The sequence below is a fragment of the Neoarius graeffei genome, chromosome 17 (assembly GCF_027579695.1).
Source record: "Neoarius graeffei isolate fNeoGra1 chromosome 17, fNeoGra1.pri, whole genome shotgun sequence".
NCBI lineage: Eukaryota > Metazoa > Chordata > Actinopteri > Siluriformes > Ariidae > Neoarius > Neoarius graeffei.
This window is the reverse complement of record NC_083585.1, coordinates 30797868-30824229: the sequence shown is the minus strand read 5'-3', so window position 1 is coordinate 30824229 and position 26362 is coordinate 30797868. Positions and strand designations below refer to the sequence as shown.

Sequence of the window (26362 nt, the reverse complement as noted above, 5' to 3'; positions counted from 1 at the left end):
GATGCTGATGATGTTCTGGGTTTTCAGATTGTATTAAATATCCTATTAGTCTGCACAAGGTGTTTTGCTGATGTTATCAGGGCTTCTCTTGGGGTTCGCAAATATGCTCAACACTATGTGAATAGATAACAGTATTCTGCATTTTTATGCATTTAATTTTCTCTTTTCAGGCAAATCTAATATATGGATTATTCATACAGCCAGATTGGACATATCAGTAACATTCATTTCGATTTGAATTATATTTCGAGTTTTGATGTTCAGACTCACTATAGTGTTGCTGTTCCAGTTAGTTTGAAATGATTGATCTACCAGAAGGTTTCTTTTCGATTTTATCTCTAAAGTGAGCAAATAACTGAGACATTTTAATCCATACAGCACTGTTGCTGGCAGGCCAGGTTTGGACCAAAGTCAACCACCCTCCTTTATTATAAAACATCACATTCAATCTTTCAGGCTTTTACAATTCATAAAAAACCAAGAACTCTTGGAAAAATGTCATGGATGCTATTTCGTTGAGAAAGTACCATTTTCTATGAAAGTCCTTGGAACATTTCATAGTTTATAAACATTAAGGGAACATGAGGAGTACATCTCATCTCATTATCTCTAGCTGCTTTATCCTGTTCTACAGGGTCACAGGAGCCTATCCCAGCTGACTACGGGCGAAAGGCGGGGTACACCCTGGACAAGTTGCCAGGTCATCACAGGGCTGACACATAGACACAGACAACTATTCACACCTACGGCCAATTTAGAGTCACCAGTTAACCTAACCTGCATGTCTTTGGACTGTGGGGGAAACTGGAGCACACCCACAATATGCAAACTCCGTACAGAAAGGCCCTCGCCAGCCATGGGGCTCAAACCCGGATCTTCTTGCTGTGAGGCAACAGCACTAACCACTACACCAGCGTGCCGCCCCTTAGTTGATTCACAAAACATAAAATCTACAATTTGTAGCTACATTGTAGTCTTATATGGCTCAGTAAAATGCATGAAATATTTGTAAAGGCTCAAGGTCTGTGTCCTTGTACTATCTTATTAGCACCAGAAACACTCATTAGGCTCAACTTTCATTTATCTGACACGTTTATCCAAAGCAACTTACAACTGAGAGAGAACACACTCCTTCCCTAGGAGTAGGCCTTCCCCAAACTGTTGCCACAAAGTTTGATGCTTAAAGTTTTAGCCAATTATATTTTACTCTCTATTAAGAAGAAGCTAAATCATTGCCCTAATTTGTAGATTATATACATTATGGTAATCTGAGCAGTTGAAGGTTAAGGTCTTGCTCAAGGGCCCAACAGTGTCAGCTTGATGGTGCTAGGAGTTGAACTCATAACCTGCTGATCATGAGCCCTATGCCTTAACCAATGAGCTACCACTGGCACATGAGTACGTGATTTGGCTCTCAGATTTATATCTCAGTGTTTTATAAGCACTACAGGTCCTCCTAAGTGGAACTACACTATATGGTCAAAAATATGTGGACACCCAACCACCACACTCCTTCCATAGGAGTAGGCCTTCCCCAAACTGTTGCCACAAAGTTTGAAGCTTAAAGATTGAGCCAATTATATTTTACTCTCTATTAAAAAGAAGCTACATCATGGCCCTAATCTGTAGATTATATACATTATCTAGATTATGGTAACATTTTATCACCACATTAAAAATGTCTGCCTTATCCATTCCATCCATCCATTATCTGTAGCCGCTTTATCCTGTTCTACAGGGTCGCGGGCAAGCTGGAGCCTATCCCAGCTGACTATGGGCGAGAGGCGGGGTACACCCTGGACAAGTCGCCAGGTCATCGCAGGGCTGACGCATAGAGACAAACAACCATTCACACTCACATTCACACCTACGGTCAATTTAGAGTCACCAGTTAACCTAACCTGCATGTCTTTGGACTGTGGGGGAAACCGGAGCACCTGGAGGAAACCCACGCAGACATGGGGAGAACATGCGAACTCCGTACAGAAAGACCCCCATTGGCCACTGGGCTCGAACCCAGGACCTTCTTGCTGTGAGGCAACAGTGCTAATGACTACACCACCGTGCTGCCCCAGGATAGGAATGTAAAGTTAAATATTTATTTTACATAAAATTAATAATTTGACAAGGAAGATTTTTACAATGTTCTTTTTTTTGTACCAATTTTATGCACACATTTTTGTACAATATAGTATCCTTCACAATATGGTTAGATTTGAAAATCTTAACCAGAAATCACAGCAACAACAGTTTAGCTTTGTGAAAAAAAAGACTAAACAAGGACTTTCAAAAAACAGATATGCACAACAAGCATTTTCACTAAACTCTTTGTTCAATACAGTGTCAATTTTGTGATGATCTCTCTTAACAGCGTGGATGAATAAACGATGCAGCTGCACACACTTTAACTCCTATTAGCACGAGTGCTATCTTAACATGTCCCCGTCTGTTCAGTATATAAAATGCTGAATGCAAAGGCTTTGGAAGTAGAACACGTGCTGTGACACTCTGTGGGCCTGCCAGCCAGCCGGCAATCTGAAGAACAAAGTGACTCATTTTTATCACTTCTCTGTACTTTCACAGCCAAACCTGTACCATCCAAGCAGCAGTGACACAGACATTAAGTAAGGAGTCACATTCAATATACAAGACTCTTATTCAAAGTTTGAGAATAAATTGGTTTTGTGAATGATCAAATGATTGTAATGATTTAAATACAATGAACATCCAATTAAAATAAGTCAATTGCACAATGTATTGGAGACTCTATTTTAACGCAAATATGTTATTGAAATTATTTAACAGATGGAATTCTGTGTTTGTTTGTTTTTTAATCTACAATATTAGTGCTAGTACACTGCAAAAAATTGAAATCTGAATTTTAGGAGAAAATTACTTCATACTAGTGAAATTATCTTTCTGCATGGGCAGATATTTTTACTTGATAAGACATCTTAGACCCCTCCTAGAACTGCCACCTTATTGTGGTGGAGGGGTTTGTGTGCTTGAATGATCCTAGGAGCTATGTTGTCGGGGGCATTATGCCCCTGTCAGGGTTTCCCAAGGCAGACAGGTCCTAGGTGACAGGCCAGACCAAGAGCAGTTCACCAAAAACCCCTATGAAGAAAAAAAATCAAGGACCGTGACGTCGCCCGGTATGACGCAGCCGGGGCCCCACCCTGGAGCCAGGCCCGGGGTTGGGGCTCGTATGCGAGCGCTTGGTGGCCGGGCCTTTGCCCATGGGGCCCAGCCGGGCTCAGCCCGAAGAGGTGACGTGGGCCCGACCTCCTGTGGGTTCACCACCCACAGAGGTAGCGGTAGGGGATTGGTGCAGTGTGGATTGGGTGGCAGTCGAAGGCAGGGGCCTCGACGACCTGATCCCCGGACACAGCGGCTGGCTGTTGGGACATGGAATGTCACTTCGCTGGGGGGGAAAGAGCCTGAGCTTGTGCGGGAGGTTGAGAGGTACCGGCTAGAGATAGTCGGGCTCACCTCCATGCACAGCTTGGGCTCTGGAACCCAGCTCCTCGAGAGGGGCTGGACTTTCCACTTCTCTGGAATCGCCCGTGGTGAGCGGCGGCGGGCTGGTGTGGGCTTGCTTATAGCTCCCCAGCTCAGCCGCCATGTGTTGGAGTTTACCCCAGTGAACGAGAGGGTCGCCTCTCTGCGCCTTCGGATTGGGGAGAGGGCTCTTGCTGTTGTTTGTGCCTACGGGCCAAATAGCAGTATAGAGTATCCGGCCTTCTTGGAGTCCCTGGGAGAGGTACTGAGGGGTGCTCAGACTGGGGACTCCATTGTGCTACTGAGGGACTTCAATGCTCACTTGGGTGACGACAGTGACACCTGGAGGGGCGTGGTTGGGAGGAACGGCCTCCCCGATCTGAACCCGAGTGGTGTTTTGTTATTGGACTTCTGTGCTAGTCACGGTTTGTCCATAACGAACACCATGTTCGAGCATAGGGGTGTCCATAAGTGCACGTGGCACCAGGACACCTTAGGTCGGAGGTCGATGATCGACTTTGTAGTCGTTTCATCTGATCTCCGGCCCTATGTCTTGGACACTCGGGTGAAGAGAGGGGCTGAGCTGTCAACTGATCACCACCTGGTGGTGAGTTGGATCCGCTGGCAGAGGAGGAAGCTGGACAGACCTGGCAGGCCCAAACGTATGGTGAGGGTCTGCTGGGAACGTCTGGCCGAGCACTCTGTTGGGGAGGTCTTTAACTCCCACCTCTGGGAGAGCTTTTCCCAGCTTCCGAGGGAGGCGGGGGACATTGAGTCTGAGTGGACCATGTTCTCTACCTCCATTGTGGACGCAGCTGTTCGGAGCTGTGGCCGCAAGGTCTCCGGTGCCTGTCGTGGCGGCAATCCCCGAACCCGGTGGTGGACACCGGAAGTAAGGGATGCCGTCAAGCTGAAGAAGGAGTCCTATCGGGCCATGTTGACCTCCGGGACTCCTGAGGCAGCTGACGGGTATCGGCAGGCCAGGCGATGGAGGCCATGGAGAAGGACTATCGGTCGGCCTCAAAGAAATTCTGGCAAACCGTCCGGCGCCTCAGGAGGGGGAAGCAGTACTCTGCCAACACTGTTTACAGTGCGGGTGGGGAGCTGTTGACCTCGACTGGGGACATTGTCGGGCGGTGGAAGGAATACTTTGAGGATCTCCTCAATCCCACTGTCATGTCTTCCACTGAGGAGACTGAGGCTGATGACTCAGAGGTGGACTCGTCCATTACCCAAGCCGAAGTCACTGAGGTGGTTTGCAAGCTCCTCGGTGGCAAGGCACCGGGGGTGGATGAGATCTGCCCTGAGTATCTCAAGTCTCTGGATGTTGTGGGGCTGTCTTGGTTGACACGCCTCTGCAACATCGCATGGCGGTCGGGGACAGTGCCTCTGGAGTGGCAGACTGGGGTGGTGGTCCCTCTTTTTAAGAAAGGGGACCGGAGAGTGTGCTCCAATTATAGGGGAATCACACTTCTCAGCCTCCCAGGGAAGGTTTACTCCAGGGTACTGGAGAGGAGAATTCGACCAATAGTCGAACCTCGGATCCAGGAGGAACAATGCGGTTTTCGTCCTGGTCGCGGAACACTGGACCAGCTCTATACCCTTCATAGGGTGCTTGAGGGTTCATGGGAGTTTGCCCAACCAGTCCACATGTGCTTTGTGGATCTGGAGAAGGCATTCGACCGTGTCCCCCATGGTATTCTGTGGGGGGTGCTTCGGGAGTATGGGGTTCGGGGCTCTTTGCTAAGGGCTGTCCGGTCCCTGTACGAATGGAGCAGGAGTCTGGTTCGCATTGCCGGCAGTAAGTCAGACCTGTTCCCAGTGCATGTTGGACTCCGGCAGGGCTGCCCTTTGTCACCAGTTCTGTTCATAATTTTTATGGACAGAATTTTTAGGCGCAGCCAGGGGCCGGAAGGAATCCTGTTTGGGAACCACAGGATTTCATCTCTGCTTTTTGCGGATGATGTTGTCCTGTTGGCTTCTTCAAACCAGGACCTTCAGCATGCACTGGGGCGGTTTGCAGTCGAGTGTGAAGCGGCTGGGATGAGAATCAGCACCTCCAAGTCCGAGGCCATGGTTCTCGACCGGAAAAGGGTGGCTTGCCCTCTCCAGGTTGGTGGAGAAGTCCTGCCTCAAGTGGAGGAGTTTAAGTATCTCGGGATCTTGTTCATGAGTGAGGGAAGGATGGAGCGTGAGATCGACAGGCGGATCGGTGCAGCCTCCGCAGTGATGCGGTCGCTTTACCGGTCCGTCGTGGTGAAGAAGGAGCTGAGCCAAAAGGCGAAGCTCTCAATTTACCGGTCGATCTACGTTCCGACTCTCACCTATGGTCATGAGCTTTGGGTAATGACTGAAAGAACAAGATCGTGGATACAAGCGGCGGAAATGAGTTTCCTTCGCAGGGTGGCTGGGCGCTCCCTTAGAGATAGGGTGAGAAGCACAGTCACTCGGGAGGAGCTCGGAGTAGAGCCGCTGCTCCTCCACATCGAGAGGAATCAGCTGAGGTGGCTCAGGCATCTTTTTCAGATGCCTCCTGGACGCCTCCCTGGGGAGGTGTTCCAGGCATGTCCCCCCGGGAAGAGGCCCCGGGGAAGACCCAGGACACGCTGCAGGGACTATGTCTCTCGGCTGGCCTGGGAACGCCTCGGTGTTCTTCCTGAGGAGCTGGCCGAGGTGTCTGGGGAAAGGGAAGTTTGGGCTTCCATGCTTAGACTGCTGCCTCCGCGACCTGGTCCCGGATAAGCGGAAGAAGACGAGAGACGAGACGAGAGAAGACATCTTAGAATAAGTTGGTTGCAATCTAGAACTAAGTTTAATAATCTCAGAATTGGTGTCTTGTATTGTTCTAATAGGAAATGTTACAAACCTGATTCCAAAAAAGTTGGGACAAAGTACAAATTGTAAATAAAAACAGAATGCAATAATTTACAAATCTCAAAAACTGATATTGTATTCACAATAGAACATAGACAACATATCAAATGTTGAAAGTGAGACATTTTGAAATTTCATGCCAAATACTGGCTCATTTGAAATTTCATGACAGCAACACATCTCAAAAAAGTTGGGACAGGGGCAATAAGAGGCTGGAAAAGTTAAAGGTACAAAAAAGGAACAGCTGGAGGACCAAATTGCAACTCATTAGGTCAATTGGCAATAGGTCATTAACATGACTGGGTATAAAAAGAGCATCTTGGAGTGGCAGCGGCTCTCAGAAGTAAAGATGGGAAGAGGATCACCAATCCCCCTAATTCTGCGCCGACAAATAATGGAGCAATATCAGAAAGGAGTTCGACAATGTAAAATTGCAAAGAGTTTGAACATATCATCTACAGTGCATAATATCATCAAAAGATTCAGAGAATCTGGAAGAATCTCTGTGCGTAAGGGTCAAGGCCAGAAAACCATACTGGGTGCCTGTGATCTTCGGGCCCTTAGACAGCGGCATGCTTCTGTATTGGAAATCACAAAATGGGCTCAGGAATATTTCCAGAGAACATTATCTGTGAACACAATTCACCGTGCCATCCGCTGTTGCCAGCTAAAACTCTATAGTTCAAAGAAGAAACTTTGAACATATCATCTACAGTGCATAATATCATCAAAAGATTCAGAGAATCTGGAAGAATCTCTGTGCGTAAGGGTCAAGGCCAGAAAACCATACTGGGTGCCCGTGATCTTCGGGCCCTTAGATGGCACTGCATCACATACAGGCATGCTTCTGTATTGGAAATCACAAAATGGGCTCAGGAATATTTCCAGAGAACATTATCTGTGAACACAATTCACCGTGCCATCCGCCATTGCCAGCTAAAACTCTATAGTTCAAAGAAGAAACGCAGACGTCTTCTTTGGGCCAAGGCTCATTTAAAATGGACTGTGGCAAAGTGGAAAACTGTTCTGTGGTCAGATGAATCAAAATTTGAAGTTCTTTACGGAAATCAGGGACGCCGTGTCATTCGGACTAAAGAGGAGAAGGACGACCCAAGTTGTTATCAGCGCTCAGTTCAGAAGCCTGCATCTCTGATGGTATGGGGTTGCATTAGTGCATGTGGCATGGGCAGCTTACACATCTGGAAAAACACCATCAATGCTGAAAGGTATATCCAGGTTCTAGAGCAACATATGCTCCCATCCAGACGACGTCTCTTTCAGGGAAGACCTTGCATTTTCCAACATGACAATGCCAAACCACATACTGCATCAATTACAGCATCATGGCTGCGTAGAAGAAGGGTCCGGGTACTGAACTGGCCAGCCTGCAGTCCAGATCTTTCACCCATAGAAAACATTTGGCGCATCATAAAATGTAAGATATGACAAAAAAGACCCAAGACAGTTGAGCAACTAGAATCCTACATTAGACAAGAATGGGTTAACATTCCTATCCCTAAACTTGAGCAACTTGTCTCCTCAGTCCCCAGACGTTTACAGACTGTTGTAAAGAGAAAAGGGGATGTCTCACAGTGGTAAACATGGCCTTGTCCCAACTTTTTTGAGATGTGTTGTTGTCATGAAATTTAAAAATCATCTAATTTTTCTCTTTAAATGATGCATTTTCTCAGTTTAAACATTTGATATGTCATCTATGTTCTATTCTGAATAAAATATGGAATTTTGAAACTTCCACATCATTGCATTCTGTTTTTATTTACAATTTGTACTTTGTCCCAACTTTTTTGGAATCGGGGTTGTAATTCAATCTTTTTTCTTTATTTTTATTCATTAAAAGTCACTTCATGTCTTAAAGTGCACATCTTGGGTAAATTCAGGAGCAAGATCAATGTAATTCTCCTATTTTATATTAAACTTTGGTCAAATATCTGTCACATTTTGCATTTTGTGCCTTTTTTTTTTACCTTGTGCAATACCAGAAAAATTCAGTTGAAATCAAGCCATTTGAGGCGAATTGGTCCACCCCTGAAGAAACTTGGCATTTGGATTTCCCGGCAAACATTGATTTTCGTGACGTCGCGTGCGGGACGCCTCCTCCTGAATCCTACGTCAGTGCTGGTTTGTTTATGAGAAAACGACCTGGTGGTTTTCTGCAAATTTCTTCAACATTATCATGTAATTATTAAAATGGTTAACAGATGCATCGTAGGAGGGTGTAGCAACATCAATCATGATGGGATTAGTACTCATTGTTTTCCAGATGACTGGACAATGAGAGAGAAATGGGAGTGCTTGGTCTACACAGGCTGTGCACTGAAACCGTGCAAAGCTCTCGCAGCCTGCTGGCGCTTCCGCAGGTGACGTCACGAATCTGGCTCCAGAATCTCTTGGGATTTTTCCAGACGCATTTTATTTTATTTTTTTCTGCTCTAGACAGATGGCCTTGTGCAAAATTGCCCTTCTGGATGAGTGTGTAAAGGGACATACTTTCATATAAAAAAAACGAAATTGGTCCAGAATATGCACTTTAAAGTAATGATAGATATCATTTCTCTTTACTTCATTGAGCGGTTCTTGACATAATATGGATTACTACAGTTGTGGAATAGGGCTATTGACTGTATTTTTGTTATTTACTATTTACTGTTTGATCTCAAACGCATTAAAAAGGCAAGAAATTGCACTAATTAACTTTTGACAAGACACACCAGAGAGAGAGAGATGTAACCAGACAAATGTTTGACATATCGACTTTGAAATTCGATCCTAACTATACAGTAATGATGCAAAGTGAAAGTGCTGGTTCACTGCTGTCCACCAGGCACCCAGCAGAGTCACACCATAATGAATGTCATGGTGTTGTTTGTGGCTAATGGCATGCGATGTCAAAGAAAGGGATGAATATGTATTTGTAACTGCGATGTGTATCTCATTACTGGTATCACTGTCACAAGACAATGCAGCAATTTATTGACGCGAAATACACTACATTACACAATTCGATGGTTCATATGCTTTAATGTTATTATTCTATTCAGGTTGATTCTGTGCTTTTGCAAATATTTTGCTCATACACTCATCCAGAGCTCTACTTCTAGGCAGTGCCACTCAACCACCAAAAGACGCTAAAAAAGAAGAAGAAAACGGCAGAGTGTGTTGCTGAGCCAACTGAGAACGAAATATAAACTCTACTCGAAAACAAAACCCCCAAAAATACAAAAAAGACAATAAAATATGGAATAAAAGTATCTGATGGTAAGAACATATCTTTTTTTATTTTTCAAGAATTATTATTATAGCATTTTTGCTGTCATGAAATTTCTAATGAGCCAATATTTGGCATGAAATTTCAAAATGTCTCACTTTCGACATTTGATATGTTGTCTATGTTCTATTGTGAATACAATATCAGTTTTTGAGATTTGTAAATTATTGCATTCCGTTTTTATTCACAATTTGTACTTTGTCCCAACTTTTTTGGAATCGGGGTTGTAGAAGGTGTGTCCAAACTTTTGACTGGTACTGTAGGTATGTAATGAAAGCAGAATACTTTGTGCAAAAAAAAACAATAAACAAACAAACAAACAAACAAAACTCATGAAACAATTTAAGACTGGTAACCCAGATGAGTGAGATACGGTCTCTTTAGGATATATGGGTAAATAAAGTGCACTAAGCAGCTTGCGACAGGAAATCGATTTGATTGCTGATGATTTTAGCAGATGATGAGAGCTGGTGCTGGTTGAGTCGCTCGGTGCTCGATTGATGATGCCTTTCTTCCACCCACGTGGAGTATGAGATGCACAAACATGGCGGCGCCCAGTGGAGATGGAGAAATCGTCGCTAAAAAACTAACAGGTAAACATTAATGTGTTTTTGTCTGATTATTCTGAGTATCAGGATGCAGTAGTGTGTGATGTTTTATTGTCATTGCTTCTGCTGTAGATTTACGGCGTCTGTGAAGCAGCTTGTAGTACACACACACACACACACACACACACACTAATACAGTGTGCTAGGAGTTTATGTTTGAGAGAAAAGTAGACTTTGCACGGTAGTGTACTAGCGATGGAGAGGAAACATTCATTTAGATCTGCTCCTCCTCCTCCTAATAATAAAAAAAAAACCGCATGGGTGCATTGAGTAAACAGACACTTGCACTTAATGTGTCTGAAAAGGACTAAAATATTTTTGTGTTTTCTCTGACTCCACTAAAATATCAAACTAACTGTTAGTACTCTGTTGCTCACTTTAATTCCCACCTATCTAGTCCTTCACCCATGTAACAACCATTTAATCTCATTTTGTAAATACTTCACTTTGAGCCTCATCAGTGTCTAAGCATTAGTACACGTCATGTGTAGTCCTAACATCTACACCTAATACTGTATTTAGATATTAAAAGAAACCTCTAAACTGAAACCAATTAAGTATGTTTATATTGAAATGGTTGTTACATTAATGTCATTTAGTAGACGCTCTTATCCAGAGCGATGCACAACATACCCAGAGCAGCCTGGGGGTTAGAGGTGTCTTGCTCAAGGGCACTTCAGCCATTCCTGCTGGTCCAAAGAATCGAACCGGTGACCTTTTGGTCCCAAAGCTGCTTCTCTAACCATTCAGCCATGGATTTCTTTGCCGGTATTGTATTTTCCTTATTCCTGTGAGAAATTACTGGCTGTCCGTCATGCTGATGTTACAGGATGACATGGCTAGGACGGTTACGGTGGTGTTTGATAGGTAAAGAATTTTCAGCGACATAAAATACAAGGAATAGGGTGTAAAAATAGTAGAAAAAGTCAGTTTTAGGCTCAAAGATCCAGAATGTGGGGCAGCTGCATTAAGGGTTGTTTTACAATCAGGGTACGCAAGCTAAACATCACATTTAACACTTATCTTCAATATCAAAAGGCTTGACTAAATAAACTTGGTTGTTTATTGTAGCCCTGTGATAGCTCTATTTACCATGCAAAAAAAATTTGGTGATAATGTTATTTTTGGTGAATGTATGGCAATATATGTCATATTTAGCAAAATTACTCGTGTCATTTAGAAAAAGTGCTTTTTTTGACCACAGGTAGCTCCAAAAGGGATGCACTTAAATCATTCTTTATACCATAAAACACATATTTGGTTCCATATCATTGGAAACATAGTTAAGTTTTAATGTTGAATGCCAGTAAGTTTTCAGACTATTTTGATCAAATTAGTATGGAATAGTGTCAAAAAAGTCCTCTCCGAGACAGCTAATTTTTCAATATAAAATAACATATCTAAAATGATTATTTTCATCCTAAAATGTGGTCAAGATATTGGGACATAAATATTAGAGACAACTAACACAAAGCTTACAGCCTTATATTTAAAAGCACTATGGAAGTAGTGGATTCTGAATTGTCAAAAAAAAAAGTCCTCTCCGAGAATCACTTCATTTGTTTCTTCCAGCCCTGCTTAAAGCTACACTTAATCTTCTTTATCTTATAGCAGATTACACAAAACTACCATACACACACATGTCAAAAAATTACCTGAAATCTGTTCTTTAACTTGTCCTTCACTTAGAAACTGGTACAAGAACCAGTTTGAATCAATTTGAATTTTGGACCCCTGTGACACAAACTTTGTACCCTGATTGTAAAACAACCCTTAAGTTATGGCAGATACTCAATTGGCAAACTATGAAATGATGAGTATGGTGGTGTTGGCGTGAAGGCTTTGTTTGAAAAAGTGTACAGATGAGGAGGTCAGAGAGCTTGACAGACTAAAAGATTAAAGCACTGCTGATTAAAGCATTGTTTCCTGTTAGCAGAAATGGAGCATAGGCGGAAGTCCCATTGGTGCCAATATCGGTGTATAAGATACTGTGAAACTAGACCAAAAAGACGTTGAATCTAAGAAAAGTCAACTTGGAATTTCATTATAAAATAAATCCTGGACATCACGGAAGCTCACATGCGAGTTATAAGATCAGTAAACAAGTTGTTCAGGGTGGATTTTTCTTTGAATGTTATCATGTGACGACAGTAAACTGCCCATCACATTTTAGTGCAAGGCAAAATATGGTTCTTTAAGGAAATGTTGCAACCCTTGGTACATCTCTGCATGGATATTATTACCTCGCCCAGGATGGAGTCCACCAGGGGGCAAGGTATTGTTTTCGGTGGGGTTTATTTGTTTTTGTTAATGATGTTATGGGAAAATGGCTAGACCAATCTTCATGAAACTTTCAGGATAGATGGCAATTGGTCTCAAATAGAACCTCCAGCATTTTGGGGGTCATCCGGTCAAGGTCACCAAATCGTTTTTCGTGATATCTTCCTTCATATTCATTCAGATGTGTTCTGATTGGCTGAGAGCAGTACAGAGTGTGAGTCAGAATTAGAACCATGTTTACTGGCCGAGTATGTTCCCACTCAAGGTCACCAAAAAGGTCAAAATTATTTTTTTGAGATATTTTCCTTCATATTCATCATAAGTGCTACTGCGTGAGGTTTGTTTTGCCTGGCAACACTTGTTAATATAATGTTTTTATTATAATTAATATAAAGGAATATAATTTTAGTAATAATGCACAAAGAACTCCAGAGAGGTTCCAAAATGAAAATGCCTAAAATTAAGATTCTCATGGATACATACAGGGGCGGCACGGTGGTGTAGTGGTTAGCGCTGTCGCCTCACAGCAAGAAGGTCCGGGTTCGAGCCCCGTGGCCGGTGAGGGCCTTTCTGTGTGGAGTTTGCATGTTCTCCCCGTGTCCGCGTGGGTTTCCTCCGGGTGCTCCGGTTTCCCCCACAGTCCAAAGACATGCAGGTTAGGTTAACTGGTGACTCTAAATTGACCGTAGGTGTGAGTGTGAGTGTGAATGGTTGTCTGTGTCTATGTGTCAGCCCTGTGATGACCTGGCGACTTGTCCAGGGTGTACCCCGCCTTTCGCCCGTAGTCAGCTGGGATAGGCTCCAGCTTGCCTACGACCCTGTAGAAGGATAAAGCGGCTAGAGATAATGAGATGAGATGGATACATACAGACTTGAAATAAACACTGTAAAACACATCAGGCTAAAAACAACTGTAAATATAATTGTCTATACTTTCGATTTGTTAGAATGTCCAAGTATTGCGTTTGATATGAGTGAAAATTGTGTCAGATGAAAAGTCTGTAATTTGATGGCAGTAGTAGTAATTGTGTATATATTGGTAGTAAAATGTGTGTATGCATAAATAGTACCACTCAAAAGTTTGGACAACCCTACTCCATCACAGGTTTTTCTGTATTTTGACTATTTTCTTCATTGTAGAACAATGCTGAAGACATCAAAACTATGAAATAACACAACACATCTCCCATAACCCGAGACGGGACGGAACAGTACCGTCACATATTTTAACGTGGTGTCACGTATTTTCTTATATTTGCCTTCCGGGTTTTTATATGCTGTTCCGTCCCATGTATAACGAGTGTTCCATCCTGCAATACCATTTTTGTGACATTTATTTGCATAATGTATAATCTTACCCTTTTTGTTCAAGTTTCACAGAGACATCTGTCACGTCCACCATTTTATTAATCGGTACTTACATTAGTTTATAAAGGTACATTTATAGATGAACCCAACCCGTCACGTATGATAAATAAAGTTAGAAGAAAACCTTTGCCATGTAAAATACTGATGCAGTTTGCTATGGCAAATACACCACAGGAATTAGTATCAGGTTGGGATTGAACATCTACAAATTTCTAAACTAGTGACATTGATGACACTGGTGTTGCAAACCGAGCCACACTTCTTAAACATGTTAACCTGAGATCGTTTCCTCCACTGTCTAACACATCAATATCTCCATCATGACAGTTAAAAGTGGAGACAACTATCCAGTGAGAACCCATCCCAACAGGATGGCGCTCGTTCCGCCACACGGGATTTCTTTGTGACGTCACGCCGAGGTATATTCCGTAATTGGAGTTCCGGGTTTTTAGATCAATTTCAATTGAAAATATTGTGAATATAATGTTAATACAATGTGACGGGATATAATAATACTGGATAATCAAAGAATACATGACAGTGATACGTGTGAGTACAAGGTGTTAAGTATGAAACCCCTGAATATTTAAAAACGTAACGTTATTGTAATGTAATGTTCCGTTCCGGTTCATACTTTCTGTACCGGGTTATGGGAGACACCATGAAATAACATCTGGGACATGTATGGAATTATGTAGTAAACAAAAAGTGTTAAAACCCCCCAAAATGTTTCATATTTTAGATTCTTCAAAGTAGCCAGCGTTTACTTTGATGACGCTTTGTACACTAGGCCATTATTAAAAAATGTTCTGTTTCCGGTTCACCGGCCGGGTGAGTGCCGTTTGTGCGGTTGAAATTTTTTTTTTTAAGGCCGGGTTTTCGACATTTTTTTCAGGTTCGTAAATCTAAAATCGAACTTGACATTTCCGCATTCCCAGGGCTTTCCACTAAGGCTCATACTAGCCAGCCATGACAAATAAGTAGCCAGCCGGGGGGAGTAAACACAAACTCCTGTGCACGCAGCTCCCAGGATTAAATGTATTTTCCACAGACCATTTATTTATTCACTTTACTCACATACAAAATAAAATGGCAGTAAATCTTCTTTCTTTTCTTGCATATTGCATCATGAGGCGTTCCTGGCTTGTAAATCTCTTATTTTCGGTGCATGACACATTCACGTAACTGAGCATGCTACGGTATGAATTAACAACGACAACGGTCTGCAGTGGGGCTACACAATTACACACTCCGGCGAACATTTCTCCATTTGTGTATGAAAATACACTCCAACCACTCAGTTTGGTTTCATTTACAACCAACGGTGTCTTTTGATGCCAGCACGTAATTGAACGAGAGAAGACTGGTTTACCGGAGACAAAATAAGCGTTATCTCTGCTTCTGTTCCCTCCGACAGCCCCGACACACTACTGCCTCCGCCGAGTGCGCGCGCACTCTGAACTGAATCAGCTCTGCGCATGCGCCGTGCGGCACAAAAAAACGGCAGCCACCATGAAGGAAGGCGATCCGGAGTTTTCAAACGTTTGCTTAAGTGTGAAATCGCAAAATGGTATTCTAGCGAACAACAAAATAATAAAGATTCAGAAAAACAAATCATTCAGTGATCATTTTAATAGTGTAATTTCATCCGAACTAGGCCTAACGCTCGATTTAGAACTACAAAAAGTCCGTGTGTCGGACATTTTAAGTACCTTTTGTAAAAGTTTTGCAAATGTTGCAGTCAGCATTTAAACTGCCAACTTAGTTTTTGTACAAGTTTCAGTTGATTAAACCGTCATATTTTATTAAATGTGTCTGCTTTTGTAATAAAGTACTGAAAGAAAAAGCAAACGCAGCACTGCGAGTTCTTATCCATCCATATATTAAAAAAAAAAAATCCCTCCCTCCCGACTGAATTTTTTTGCTCACCCGGTGGACAGGAAACTGATTTTTTTTAAGGATGGCCCTATATTGTCATTATCTTAACCAGCCTCATGAGGTAGTCACCTGGAATGCTTTTCAGTTAACAGCTGTGCCGTGTCAAAAGTGAATTAGTGCAATTTCTTGCCTGCGTAATGAGTTTGAGATCGAACAGTAAATAATAAAAGTAGCCCTATATCACAACTGTAGTAATCCATATTATATCAAGAACCACTCAACTAAGTAAAGAGAAACGACATCATCATTACTTTCAGACATGAAGTGTCTTTTAATTAATAACTAGAGACTTGTGCAGGTCTGAGCTCAGCCTTTGTCTGATTGGGAGATAGAAGCTATGGTGCATAAATAGAAAAAAATAATCCGTTCAGAAATACGTCAATGCCAGGATTTGAACCGACGACGTAAAATCTGTTTCTTGGACAGTGTTCTAGACCGCTCAACCTCGTGACTTGAGGTTATGTAACATGGCATTTACATAGTCTGTATACAGTGGCGTCACGCTGCAACTGTGGAATTGCTACCTGGGGCTGGCACGCCAATTGCATTCTTAAACACGCTCGAAGTCGGTGAAACATACACTTACAGACAGGTGCCTCTATAGACCCCTTTCACTGACGTCACCCGAAACCAGAAGTAAACAGACCCTGCGCCATTTTGGAAGACCAACAAACTCGTGATTAGGGGAAAATGACGGCAGCGGTATGTGAACCCACGAGAATAAAGTGGAGTGGCAAACGACTTAAACAAACAAATCTGAGCTGTTTTATTTATGATTTATTGGCCCAACAGTAGACTTGAAAGAAACCTGTGTGAGACTTGGCAAAAAACTGTGGATATAATGGATAAGTCTGTGCATGATCTGTGGACACTTTGAGGTAAGCAAACGCAAGAAATTCAGATTTAAAACACGCTAAAGTGGCCCCAAGTTGATAACTGTATGAGGAGCAAGCCTCCCAGACTTCTACAATTTAATAATAATAATAATAATTCAGGATGGTTTGGGGCTTGCTCGCTGCTGCCAGGTTGGTTGTTGAGTAGCCTGACTGTTTTTTTTTTTTTTTCCTTGCGTGTGGTATCATTGTTGACGCGAGGTTGTTTTTTGAACATGCCAATGCAGTAGGGTTGGGCGGTATCCAAATTTTGATACCTTTAAACTGTCTCTGTGTTTTCCCGGGGTATACGGTATTACCGAGAAAAAAATATTTTGTTTCGGCCTACTGTGTAACGTGCGCCTATACCGGCGGACCTTGTCCAGACCTGCGCCTATGCCTCAAATGTACTATTTAAAAGCAGCATAGCGAATTGTGTGCATTGTGGTATGGATTAAGCAGCAAAGCGAATTTTGTGCATTGATGAATGGATTAAGAGATATTTCAAAGCATCACGCAACTCTTCCTTCATCTTGAAAATAGCATTCAACTGTCGTTTACACATGTCTGCGTTGAAACGCCATTTGCAGCACTATTTCACCTACTCCATCAAAAAAAAGTACACGATGAGCAGGATCATACCCTTTCAAGCATGGGAAATAAAAAAAAAAGAAAAAGAATCAACCAACACCCAAGTCCGTTTAGACTGCGCGATAAACCATATTCTTCAGCGCAAATGAGGCGAACCTAATTCAAATGCGTGATAGTTGCACAAGGCAAAATCATATGGGCCCACGTCATGCCATGGCGGGGAAATTAATAATCAAATGGCCTTACCTTGCTTAAAACGTTGTCTTGATCACATAACTCCTTACAATTATTCCACTTAAATCCATACGGTTTAACACACCCAACAAAGATAGCAAGCGCATTGCTAATTCCCACCAGAAACCGAACAGTTTACGCTACGATGTTTTCTTCCGTTTCTTCAGTAGATGACATTTCAAACGTTTATTACCCACATCCCAAATGTCATACGTTATATTATTTTACCTTGTTGTTACTCATGTAACCTACTCAAAACACAACTCATTGGAGAGATCTCGTGGAAGTGGAGTACCCCAGGCTATGGTGTGCCTTAGGGGACATATTAGATTTTTCGTTTGGTTTGAAACCAAAATACTGCCACACTGCCGATGGTGTATTTTTTTTTTTTTTTGCCACTAACTCGTTATCTTGACTTGCCATCTTTCAACCGCGGTCTCAGTCTCTCTTTTTTTTTTAGATAGGACAGTATAGAGAGACAGGAAATGAGCGGGGGAGAGAGAGAGACGGGATCGGGAAATAACCTCGGGTCGGGATCGGGAAATAACCTCGGGTCGGAATCGAACCCGGGTCCCCGGATTTATGGTACGGTGCCTTAGCCATCTGAGCCATGACACCCCCGGTCTCAGTCTCTTGCGAAGCTTTCTGTCAGACTTCAAATGTCACGCAGGGTTGCCATGGTAACGACATAAACAACCCTGCACGCGATGAGAACTTCTTTAGGAAATTGATAGAATTAGTGAAAATACGATCACACAGTTATTCGGGATGATCTTCAATTTATTATTTTATATTATGACCTCATGTACTCCATATTTATTTAGATATTATATATTTTTTTAAAATGACGGTAATGAGACCGATACCGTTGGTACTTTTGGATACCTCGGGATACCTTCTTACCGTAATACCGCCCAACCCTACAATGCAGACACGATTTCCCCTGATGAGTTATGACTTCAGACGCGATGCGTGTGTGGAGGTGTGGAGTCTGCGTGATATGTGCGTAAGATAGGCTTCTCATGTGTTTGGAGATCCGCGCTCCGAGACAAGCGCAAGCACACCCCCCCCCCCCCCCCCCCCCCCCCAAGGGAAAAAAAGGGACCCCCCCGAAAATATCGGCATAGTTCGAACACTGAGTGTAGGCACTGGGTGTAAACAACAAATAGTTTGCAATGTCTGGGTAGCAAACAGATGGCAGAATTGGTGTCCGGTCCTCCTTATGTTTCCATTCTCCCTTGCCGCGAGTCTTATCATATGGGTCAAACCCATCAATCACAGCCAGTTTCTCCACATACCGTGCCCTTTCTGCAGCTGGTAATGTACTCACACAACTAGAATTATCATCCATCGTGTCACTTTACTCTCGCTCGTACTTTGTTTTATATTGTGAGTGCATGTACTTGGTCTTCCAATATGGCGCCTAACAAAATCTCGCGGTGCGGTGACGTCATGTGAAAGGGGTCTATAGGCTTCAGCCAAAAATAAAGAAAAAAGGTGTTTCCAAACTTCTGACTGATAAAAATCTCAGATATTCACTTGCACTCAATATACTCGCTTTGTAGCCATGTACCCCACAGGTAATAACTATAAGATCTGGATAATAAATATAATTATGTTTACCTGTGGTTTACCGCTGACCTCCTGGCTGTGCTCCACACACCACCGCTCGAGCTGAATATAGTAGGATGCAGGAAAAAAAATGCAAAACTAATCATTCATGTTACAATGTACCTAAAGTGTGTATAAACCATGGGACAAAGCAATAAAAATACATATTACATTTTTGTTTTCACAACTTAGTTTGAATGCGTGTGTGCTGAAACTATATTGCTTTTTTATTACTGTGGTTTAGTGAAAGGCCCGAGGAAAGTTGCAAATCAGATTCCTGATGAGATTCTCAAAGACCCTGAACTTCAAGAGACAGTCAGCGCTCTGCCTTCCAACTACAATTTTGAGATCTACAAAACGATATGGAGGGTGAGACAGGCGAAAGCCAAAAGAGGTGAGTCGGATGGATAGTTATTGTTAGTGTAAACAGCAGGACAGTAAATAGAGCAAGGTGGTTGTTCTGACTTGTTTCTGAGTGTGAAAAATCTGCCTTTTTTTGTTGTTTAATGGAAAATGAATGCAAAGTAAATCATGAATGAAGGTCGGAGTCTTTTTTTTCCCCCTGTGGCTACTGCCTCACGTAGAGGCTGTAGCCACTGTGTCATTGTGTTGTAAGAATGAGTGTAACAGTCGCGCACTGCACATTAGGGCTGTGCTCGTTTGCCATCAGTTGCTCACGATATCGTACCATATATATCGCGATATATCGAGTTAAACGATGTCTTTAATGTATTGTAAGCAGAGGGCGCGAATATGTTTGGCGCCAAAATTATTCAATCAATGAGTCTTGAGACGAGGCCATGGAGACATGGGGGACGTAATTAGCGGCTTGCAGCGTCTGTAGCAGAGCGCATTGAAGCAGAACGCCTAATTTCTAGTGCGCATGCCCTGAGTAACTGGAAGCGCCATTTGTAAATAAAAACGTTTTTGGTTGGAACAGGTTGCAAGCATGAATTTCCGTTGATTTCTGGCATGAAACATGCTTTAAATCCAGTGAAAATTGATGATAACCTGCTACAGAACCAGGAGATACAGTGGGGCAAAAAAGTATTTAGTCAGCCACCAATTGTGCAAGTTCTCCCACTTAAAAAGATGAGAGAGGCCTGTAATTTTCATCATAGGTACAATTCAACTATGAGAGACAGAATGGGGGGAAAGAATCCAGGAAATCACATTGTAGGATTTTTAATGAATTAATTGGTAAATTCCTCGGTAAAATAAGTATTTGGTCACCTACAAACAAGCAAGATTTCTGGCTCTCACAGACCTGTAACTTCTTCTTTAAGAGGCTCCTCTGTCCTCCACTCATTACCTGTATTAATGGCACCTGTTTGAACTCGTTATCAGCATAAAAGACACCTGTCCACAACCTCAAACAGTCACTCTCCAAACTCCACTATGGCCAAGACCAAAGAGCTGTCAAAGGACACCAGAAACAAAATTGTAGACCTGCACCAGGCTAGGAAGACTGAATCTGCAATAGGTAAGCAGTTTGGTGTGAAGAAATCAACTGTGGAAGCAATTATTAGAAAATGGAAGACATACAAGACCACTGACAATCTCCCTCGATCTGGGGCTCCACGCAAGATCTCACCCCGTGGGGTCAAAATGATCACAAGAACGGTGAGCAAAAATCCCAGAACCACACGGGGGGACCTAGTGAATGACCTGCAGAGAGCTGGGACCAAAGTAACAAAGGCTACCATCAGTAACACACTACGCTGCCAAGGACTCAAATCCTGCAGTGCCAGACGTGTCCCCCTGCTTAAGCCAGTACATGTCCAGGCCCGTCTGAAGTTTGCTAGAGAGCATTTGGATGATCCAGAAGAGGATTGGGAGAATGTCATATGGTCAGATGAAACCAAAATAGAACTTTTTGGTAAAAACTCAACTTGTCGTGTTTGGAGGAGAAAGAATGCTGAGTTGCGTCCAAAGAACACCATACCTACTGTGAAGCATGGGGGTGGAAACATCATGCTTTGGGGCTGTTTCTTCTGCAAAGGGACCAGGACGACTGATCCGTGTAAAGGAAAGAATGAATGGGGCCATGTATCGTGAGATTTTGAGTGAAAACCTCCTTCCATCAGCAAGGGCATTGAAGATGAAACGTGGCTGGGTCTTTCAGCATGACAATGATCCCAAACACACCGCCCGGGCAACGAAGGAGTGGCTTCGTAAGAAGCATTTCAAGGTCCTGGAGTGGCCTAGCCAGTCTCCAGATCTCAACCCCATAGAAAATCTTTGGAGGGAGTTGAAAGTCCATGTTGCCCAGCGACAGCCCCAAAACATCACCGCTCTAGAGGAGATCTGCATGGAGGAATGGGCCAAAATACCAGCAACAGTGTGTGAAAACCTTGTGAAGACTTACAGAAAACGTTTGACCTCTGTCATTGCCAACAAAGGGTATATAACAAAGTATTGAGATGAACTTTTGTTATTGACCAAATACTTATTTTCCACCATAATTTGCAAATAAATTCTTTAAAAATCAGACAATGTGATTTTCTGGATTTTCTTTTTCTCATTTTGTCTCTCATAGTTGAGGTATACCTATGATGAAAATTACAGGCCTCTCTCATCTTCTTAAGTGGGAGAACTTGCACAATTGGTGACTGACTAAATACTTTTTTGCCCCACTGTATGCATGAAATATGTCATATATGGGATTTTCGATTTTCAAGTGAGTAAACGATATCGTATCGTACCCCCGAAAATCGTGCATGATCGAGTATTGCGAGCTGTGAGCACAGCCCTACTGCACATGCACGTGTTCCTATTAAAATGGCCGGTGAGTGTATACAATTCCGTTCACCATTTGAAATAAATGGACTAGACTAAAGAAAGCGCTTTCAGACGTGTTTATGCTGGTTACCGAAGGAAAGTGCGTTCCTGTTTTCAAATATACTCCAGGTTTTCCCCCTTTCCTCGCCTTCTTCGGCCAGTGGGTCCCATGTGTGTTGTAGATGTGACGCACTTCTGAGGTGTTACAGGAAGTTGTCGAAAAGAGTATTGAGACCACTGAGCTCTAGCGCCGGGCCATTTCCGGGAAATAAGGGTTTGGGTCATGGCGACAGCGTGTGTATGTCAGCCTCGGTTCGGAGGTTTCAGTTTCGAAAACTGTAAGAGGTAAGAGTAGAATAATATAAACTACAGACACCTGGGAAATTTTACTTCTGTGATTTTTGGATTACGCTTCATGTTTGTAGCTACTGCCTTATAGAGTAAATATGATATTATTTACTGTATGGACATGGTATCAGAAAACAATTTTATTTATAAGTAGTAGCTATATGGACCCATAGGGTACCGATTATTTAAAAAAAAAATTTTTTTTTTTTATATAGGAGTTGGACAAAACAATAAAGACAAGATGATAGATTTGAAATTCAGATTCTTCAGGCAGACAACTGTTCATGTCCCAATACTAACTCGAATAACAGTTAGAGAGATGTCTTCTAAATGTGGTACGATTTAAAAAAATTTTTTTTTTGGCTTGGGCCATTATGGACCAGTTAATGGGCGGCACGGTGATGTAGTGGTTAGCACTGTCACCTCACAGCAAGAAGGTCCTGGGTTCGAGCCCAGTAACCGACTAGGGCCTTTCTGTGCGGAGTTTGCATGTTCTCCCCGTGTCTGCGTGGGTTTCCTCCGGGTGCTCCGGTTTCCCCCACAGTCCAAAGGTTAGATTAATTGGTGGCTCTAAATTGACCGTAGGTGTGAGTGGTTTTTTGTCTCTGTGTCAGCCCTGTGATGACCTGGCGACTTGTCCAGGGTGTACCCCGCCTCGCACCCATAGTCAGCTGGGATAGGCTCCAGCTTGCCTGCAACCCTGCACAGGATAAGTGGCTACAGATGATGGATGGAATACCAATTCTTTTTCTTTTCTCCACCAATATAGTAGTGATGACAGGATCAACATCTCATCTCATCTTATTATCTCTAGCCGCTTTATCCTGTTTTACAGGGTCGCAGGCAAGCTGGAGCCTATCCCAGCTGACTACAGGCGAAAGGCGGGGTACACCCTGGACAAGTCGCCAGGTCATCACAGGGCTGACACATAGACACAGACAACCATTCACACTCACATTCACACCTATGGTCAATTTAGAGTCACCAGTTAACCTAACCTGCATGTCTTTTGGACTGTGGGGGAAACCGGAGCACCCGGAGGAAACCCACGCGGACACGGGGAGAACATGCAAACTCCGCACAGAAAGGCCCTCGCCGGGCTCGAACCCGGACCTTCTTGCTGTGAGGCGACAGTGCTAACCACTACACCACCGTGCCGCCCAGGATCAACATCATTATGGATTTGGATATTGGTCACCAGTTAGTGATTTCTAGGTACACTGTGCACCCTAAATAGATCATAAAATGATTTGCTGGAATTTTTAATAGCATAGTTGAATCACCAAACTTAGTTCAGGCATTTTTTGTCCCATTTCATGAGAAATTCCCAATTTAAAAAAAAAAGTTGTTGCTGACTAACAGGACTTAGCCAGAAGCAATGTTCCACCTGTTTTTTCCAATCACCATGCCTAACGATCTGAAACTAACTTCTGTACAGCCTTAAATGTATACCCACAAGACCCACTTCCAGTCAGTTTACTGCCATCATTGACAGTAAAGATTTCTTACCCCCAGCGTTAAAGGCTACATAATCATGTTAATAAGGACGTCCAAAGTGCACAGTTTTGACTTCCAAGAGAAACCTTGTTGTCTTATCCAAATTTAATTCCACTAATTGTTCTGGCAGGAGATCTTCAAGCACTGTGGTTTTGTTTTTTTCCCCCCCTTCCATCAATACCTTTCAAAGAGAAATTTATAAACACAAAAACAGTGAATGTAGCTAAAGAAGAATATGCAGCCTTGAAAAATCTCAGCAAAACAAATGACATTGTGATCAAGAGACCAGATAAAGGTCGATTTTGTGTGGAGAAAAGACCTCTACATCATGGAAGTAGAGAAACAACTTTCTTATACTGTACTGGAACCTCTAAACAGCAGTATAATGAAGCCCTCCGTTGCAAATCTCTCCACTGGGATGTTGAATACATTTATTCAGCAGTTCAGTGGATTTGTACAGACACCATTTCTAGATGAATTGATGCCATCTTTCTTTGGAATTGCTACCTGCACAGTACTTGCACACTTCTTTTTTTTTTTTAGTTTCCTCCGGCTCCAGCAAAAGCTAGACGTCTGATTTGTGTGATTGCGCTCTGCTCCAGTTGATCTCAAAAAGACCAAAGTTTACTTACACCTTCAGTGATGTCCACAAGCGACAGCAACCGGCTGTTTTCTCAGCCCACTCAGACGGTCTGTGCTGGCTACTCGATCCCAGGAAAAAAAACAACAACTTGCCTTTCAATGTTCAAGCGATTTATATCATCTCTGCTGGCCATAATTTGCTGCAAATCCAGTTATTCCACCATTAAATTGTCTTCGATTCAGGTCTAGCATGATCGAAAGCGGCGCCATGTTTGTTGATTTGATTCTCGTGCTCTGATTGGCTGAGCCGGACCACGTGACCACACCGTAGCGTATGTAGTTATGTTACAGAGCCAGGCAGCGTACTACAGAGGGTAACTGAGAAAGCCAAGCACACAGACATCTAGAGGGAAATTTCATACAAATTTTGCAAGTATTTTACAGGGAAACGGTTAGTAATTTATTAGCCGAGAGTGCACTAGAAGGCATGTAAATTTCAAAATTTTCTGTGGGGGAATGCCCCCAGACTCCCTTCACATTAGCGTACCTTTGCTGTTGCAAATTCCAGAGCCACCGACTTTTTTATTTATTTATTTATTTTATTTTTTAGATCAGCGGCATGGTGGTGTAGTGGTTAGTGCTGTCGCCTCACAGCAAGAAGGTCCGGGTTCGAGCCCCGGTTAACTGGTGACTCTAAATTGACCGTAGGTGTGAATGTGAGTGTGAATGGTTGTCTGTGTCTATGTGTCAGCCCTGTGATGACCTGGCGACTTGTCCAGGGTGTACCCCGCCTTTCGCCCGTAGTCAGCTGGGATAGGCTCCAGCTTGCCTGCAACCCTGTAGAACAGGATAAAGCAGCTAGAGATAATGAGATGAGATTTTTCAGCTCACTACTTCAGATTTTTCTGGAGAACCCTGACCATTCTTCAAAGGATGAGAAGGTTTTTTTTTTTTTTTTTTCCCTTCTTAAATAATGGTCAATATTTGCCTCTACACCAGGATTAAGGTCTAACAGGATGAGCTAGGCTATGACTGCCCTCATCGTTTTATCTTTTACTCTTCTTCCTCTCCTGCTGATTCTTCCCATGTTGCACAGAATTCAACAACGAGGCCATAACGAGTCCTGCTTGTGGTCCCTAGATGACTGGCAAGACCTGGGTTTCCACTACTGCATTTGTAAGTGGTTGCACCATCTTGGCAGCTTCTTCCCTGGATAAGTTTGCTCAGAGATTTGGCTCCCTCAGTCATCTGTGACTATGGGTCTGGCCTCTTGTAATGAATCACTAAGGTCTGCAACCTATCAACCCAGAAACATTCTTGAGGCCCTGCAAGAACATGCAAGAGCCCTGGACACATGGGCCTCATATAGCCTTAGGTGATATTTAAAGGAGAACTGAAGGCAAATTTTTTTTATCAAAATTCTACTTATTTTATTAAATATAGGAATGCATTTTTGATTGCTATTTGTCACTGCTATAGCAAGTTGAGTGTTTGAAATATGCTGTGTAATAGATCAGTCCATATGTCAAAGCAATGGCCGTAAACGAGATTCGTTGAGACCTGTGCGAGACATCGTAGGACGGAAGTAAAACGTACAGCAGAAATCAAAGTGACCAACATCTGCCAACGTTGTCAAAAGACTCAATGTCTTGTACTACAAGGTTCAACTTAGAATTTCAATGGTCATTGTATATTAGATGGTGATTTTAACAAGGAAATTAAAAAGACAAATTTGCATTTTTTTGCATTTTTAACTCATTCTGGAAGCTTGCCTGTGGCAGTAATGCTTAAACTAAGAATGTTATTCAAATCTACACAGAAATATCTACCAATTTCAGTTTTACCAAGTCTCCACTATTCCTAGTTTGTCTGTAATAGGGTTTTGAAATTCGCCGATTTCTAAAACATGCCATTTTCAGTAGCAAGAAATCCAATGTGGGATAGCAGTTAGGAACTTGTAAATTTTTTTCAGTAATCCCCAAGACCAATAT

General features: G+C 42.7%; 1 protein-coding gene across 2 annotated transcripts in view; it reads left to right on the top strand.

Annotated features, from left to right (window-relative positions):
* The first annotated feature begins 10165 nt into the window (after nt 1-10165).
* Nucleotides 10166-26362, top strand: part of dph1 (diphthamide biosynthesis 1) — a 309721-nt gene continuing 293524 nt past the window's right edge. The window contains exons 1-2 of one of the 2 annotated variants that reach the window (XM_060898077.1): nt 10166-10254; nt 19408-19557. In XM_060898077.1, coding sequence (XP_060754060.1) covers nt 19526-19557 — 32 coding nt within the window. In that variant the 5' untranslated portion in view covers nt 10166-10254; nt 19408-19525. The remainder of the gene's footprint in view (nt 10255-19407; nt 19558-26362) is intronic. The other variant, XM_060898076.1, reaches the window with a different exon arrangement.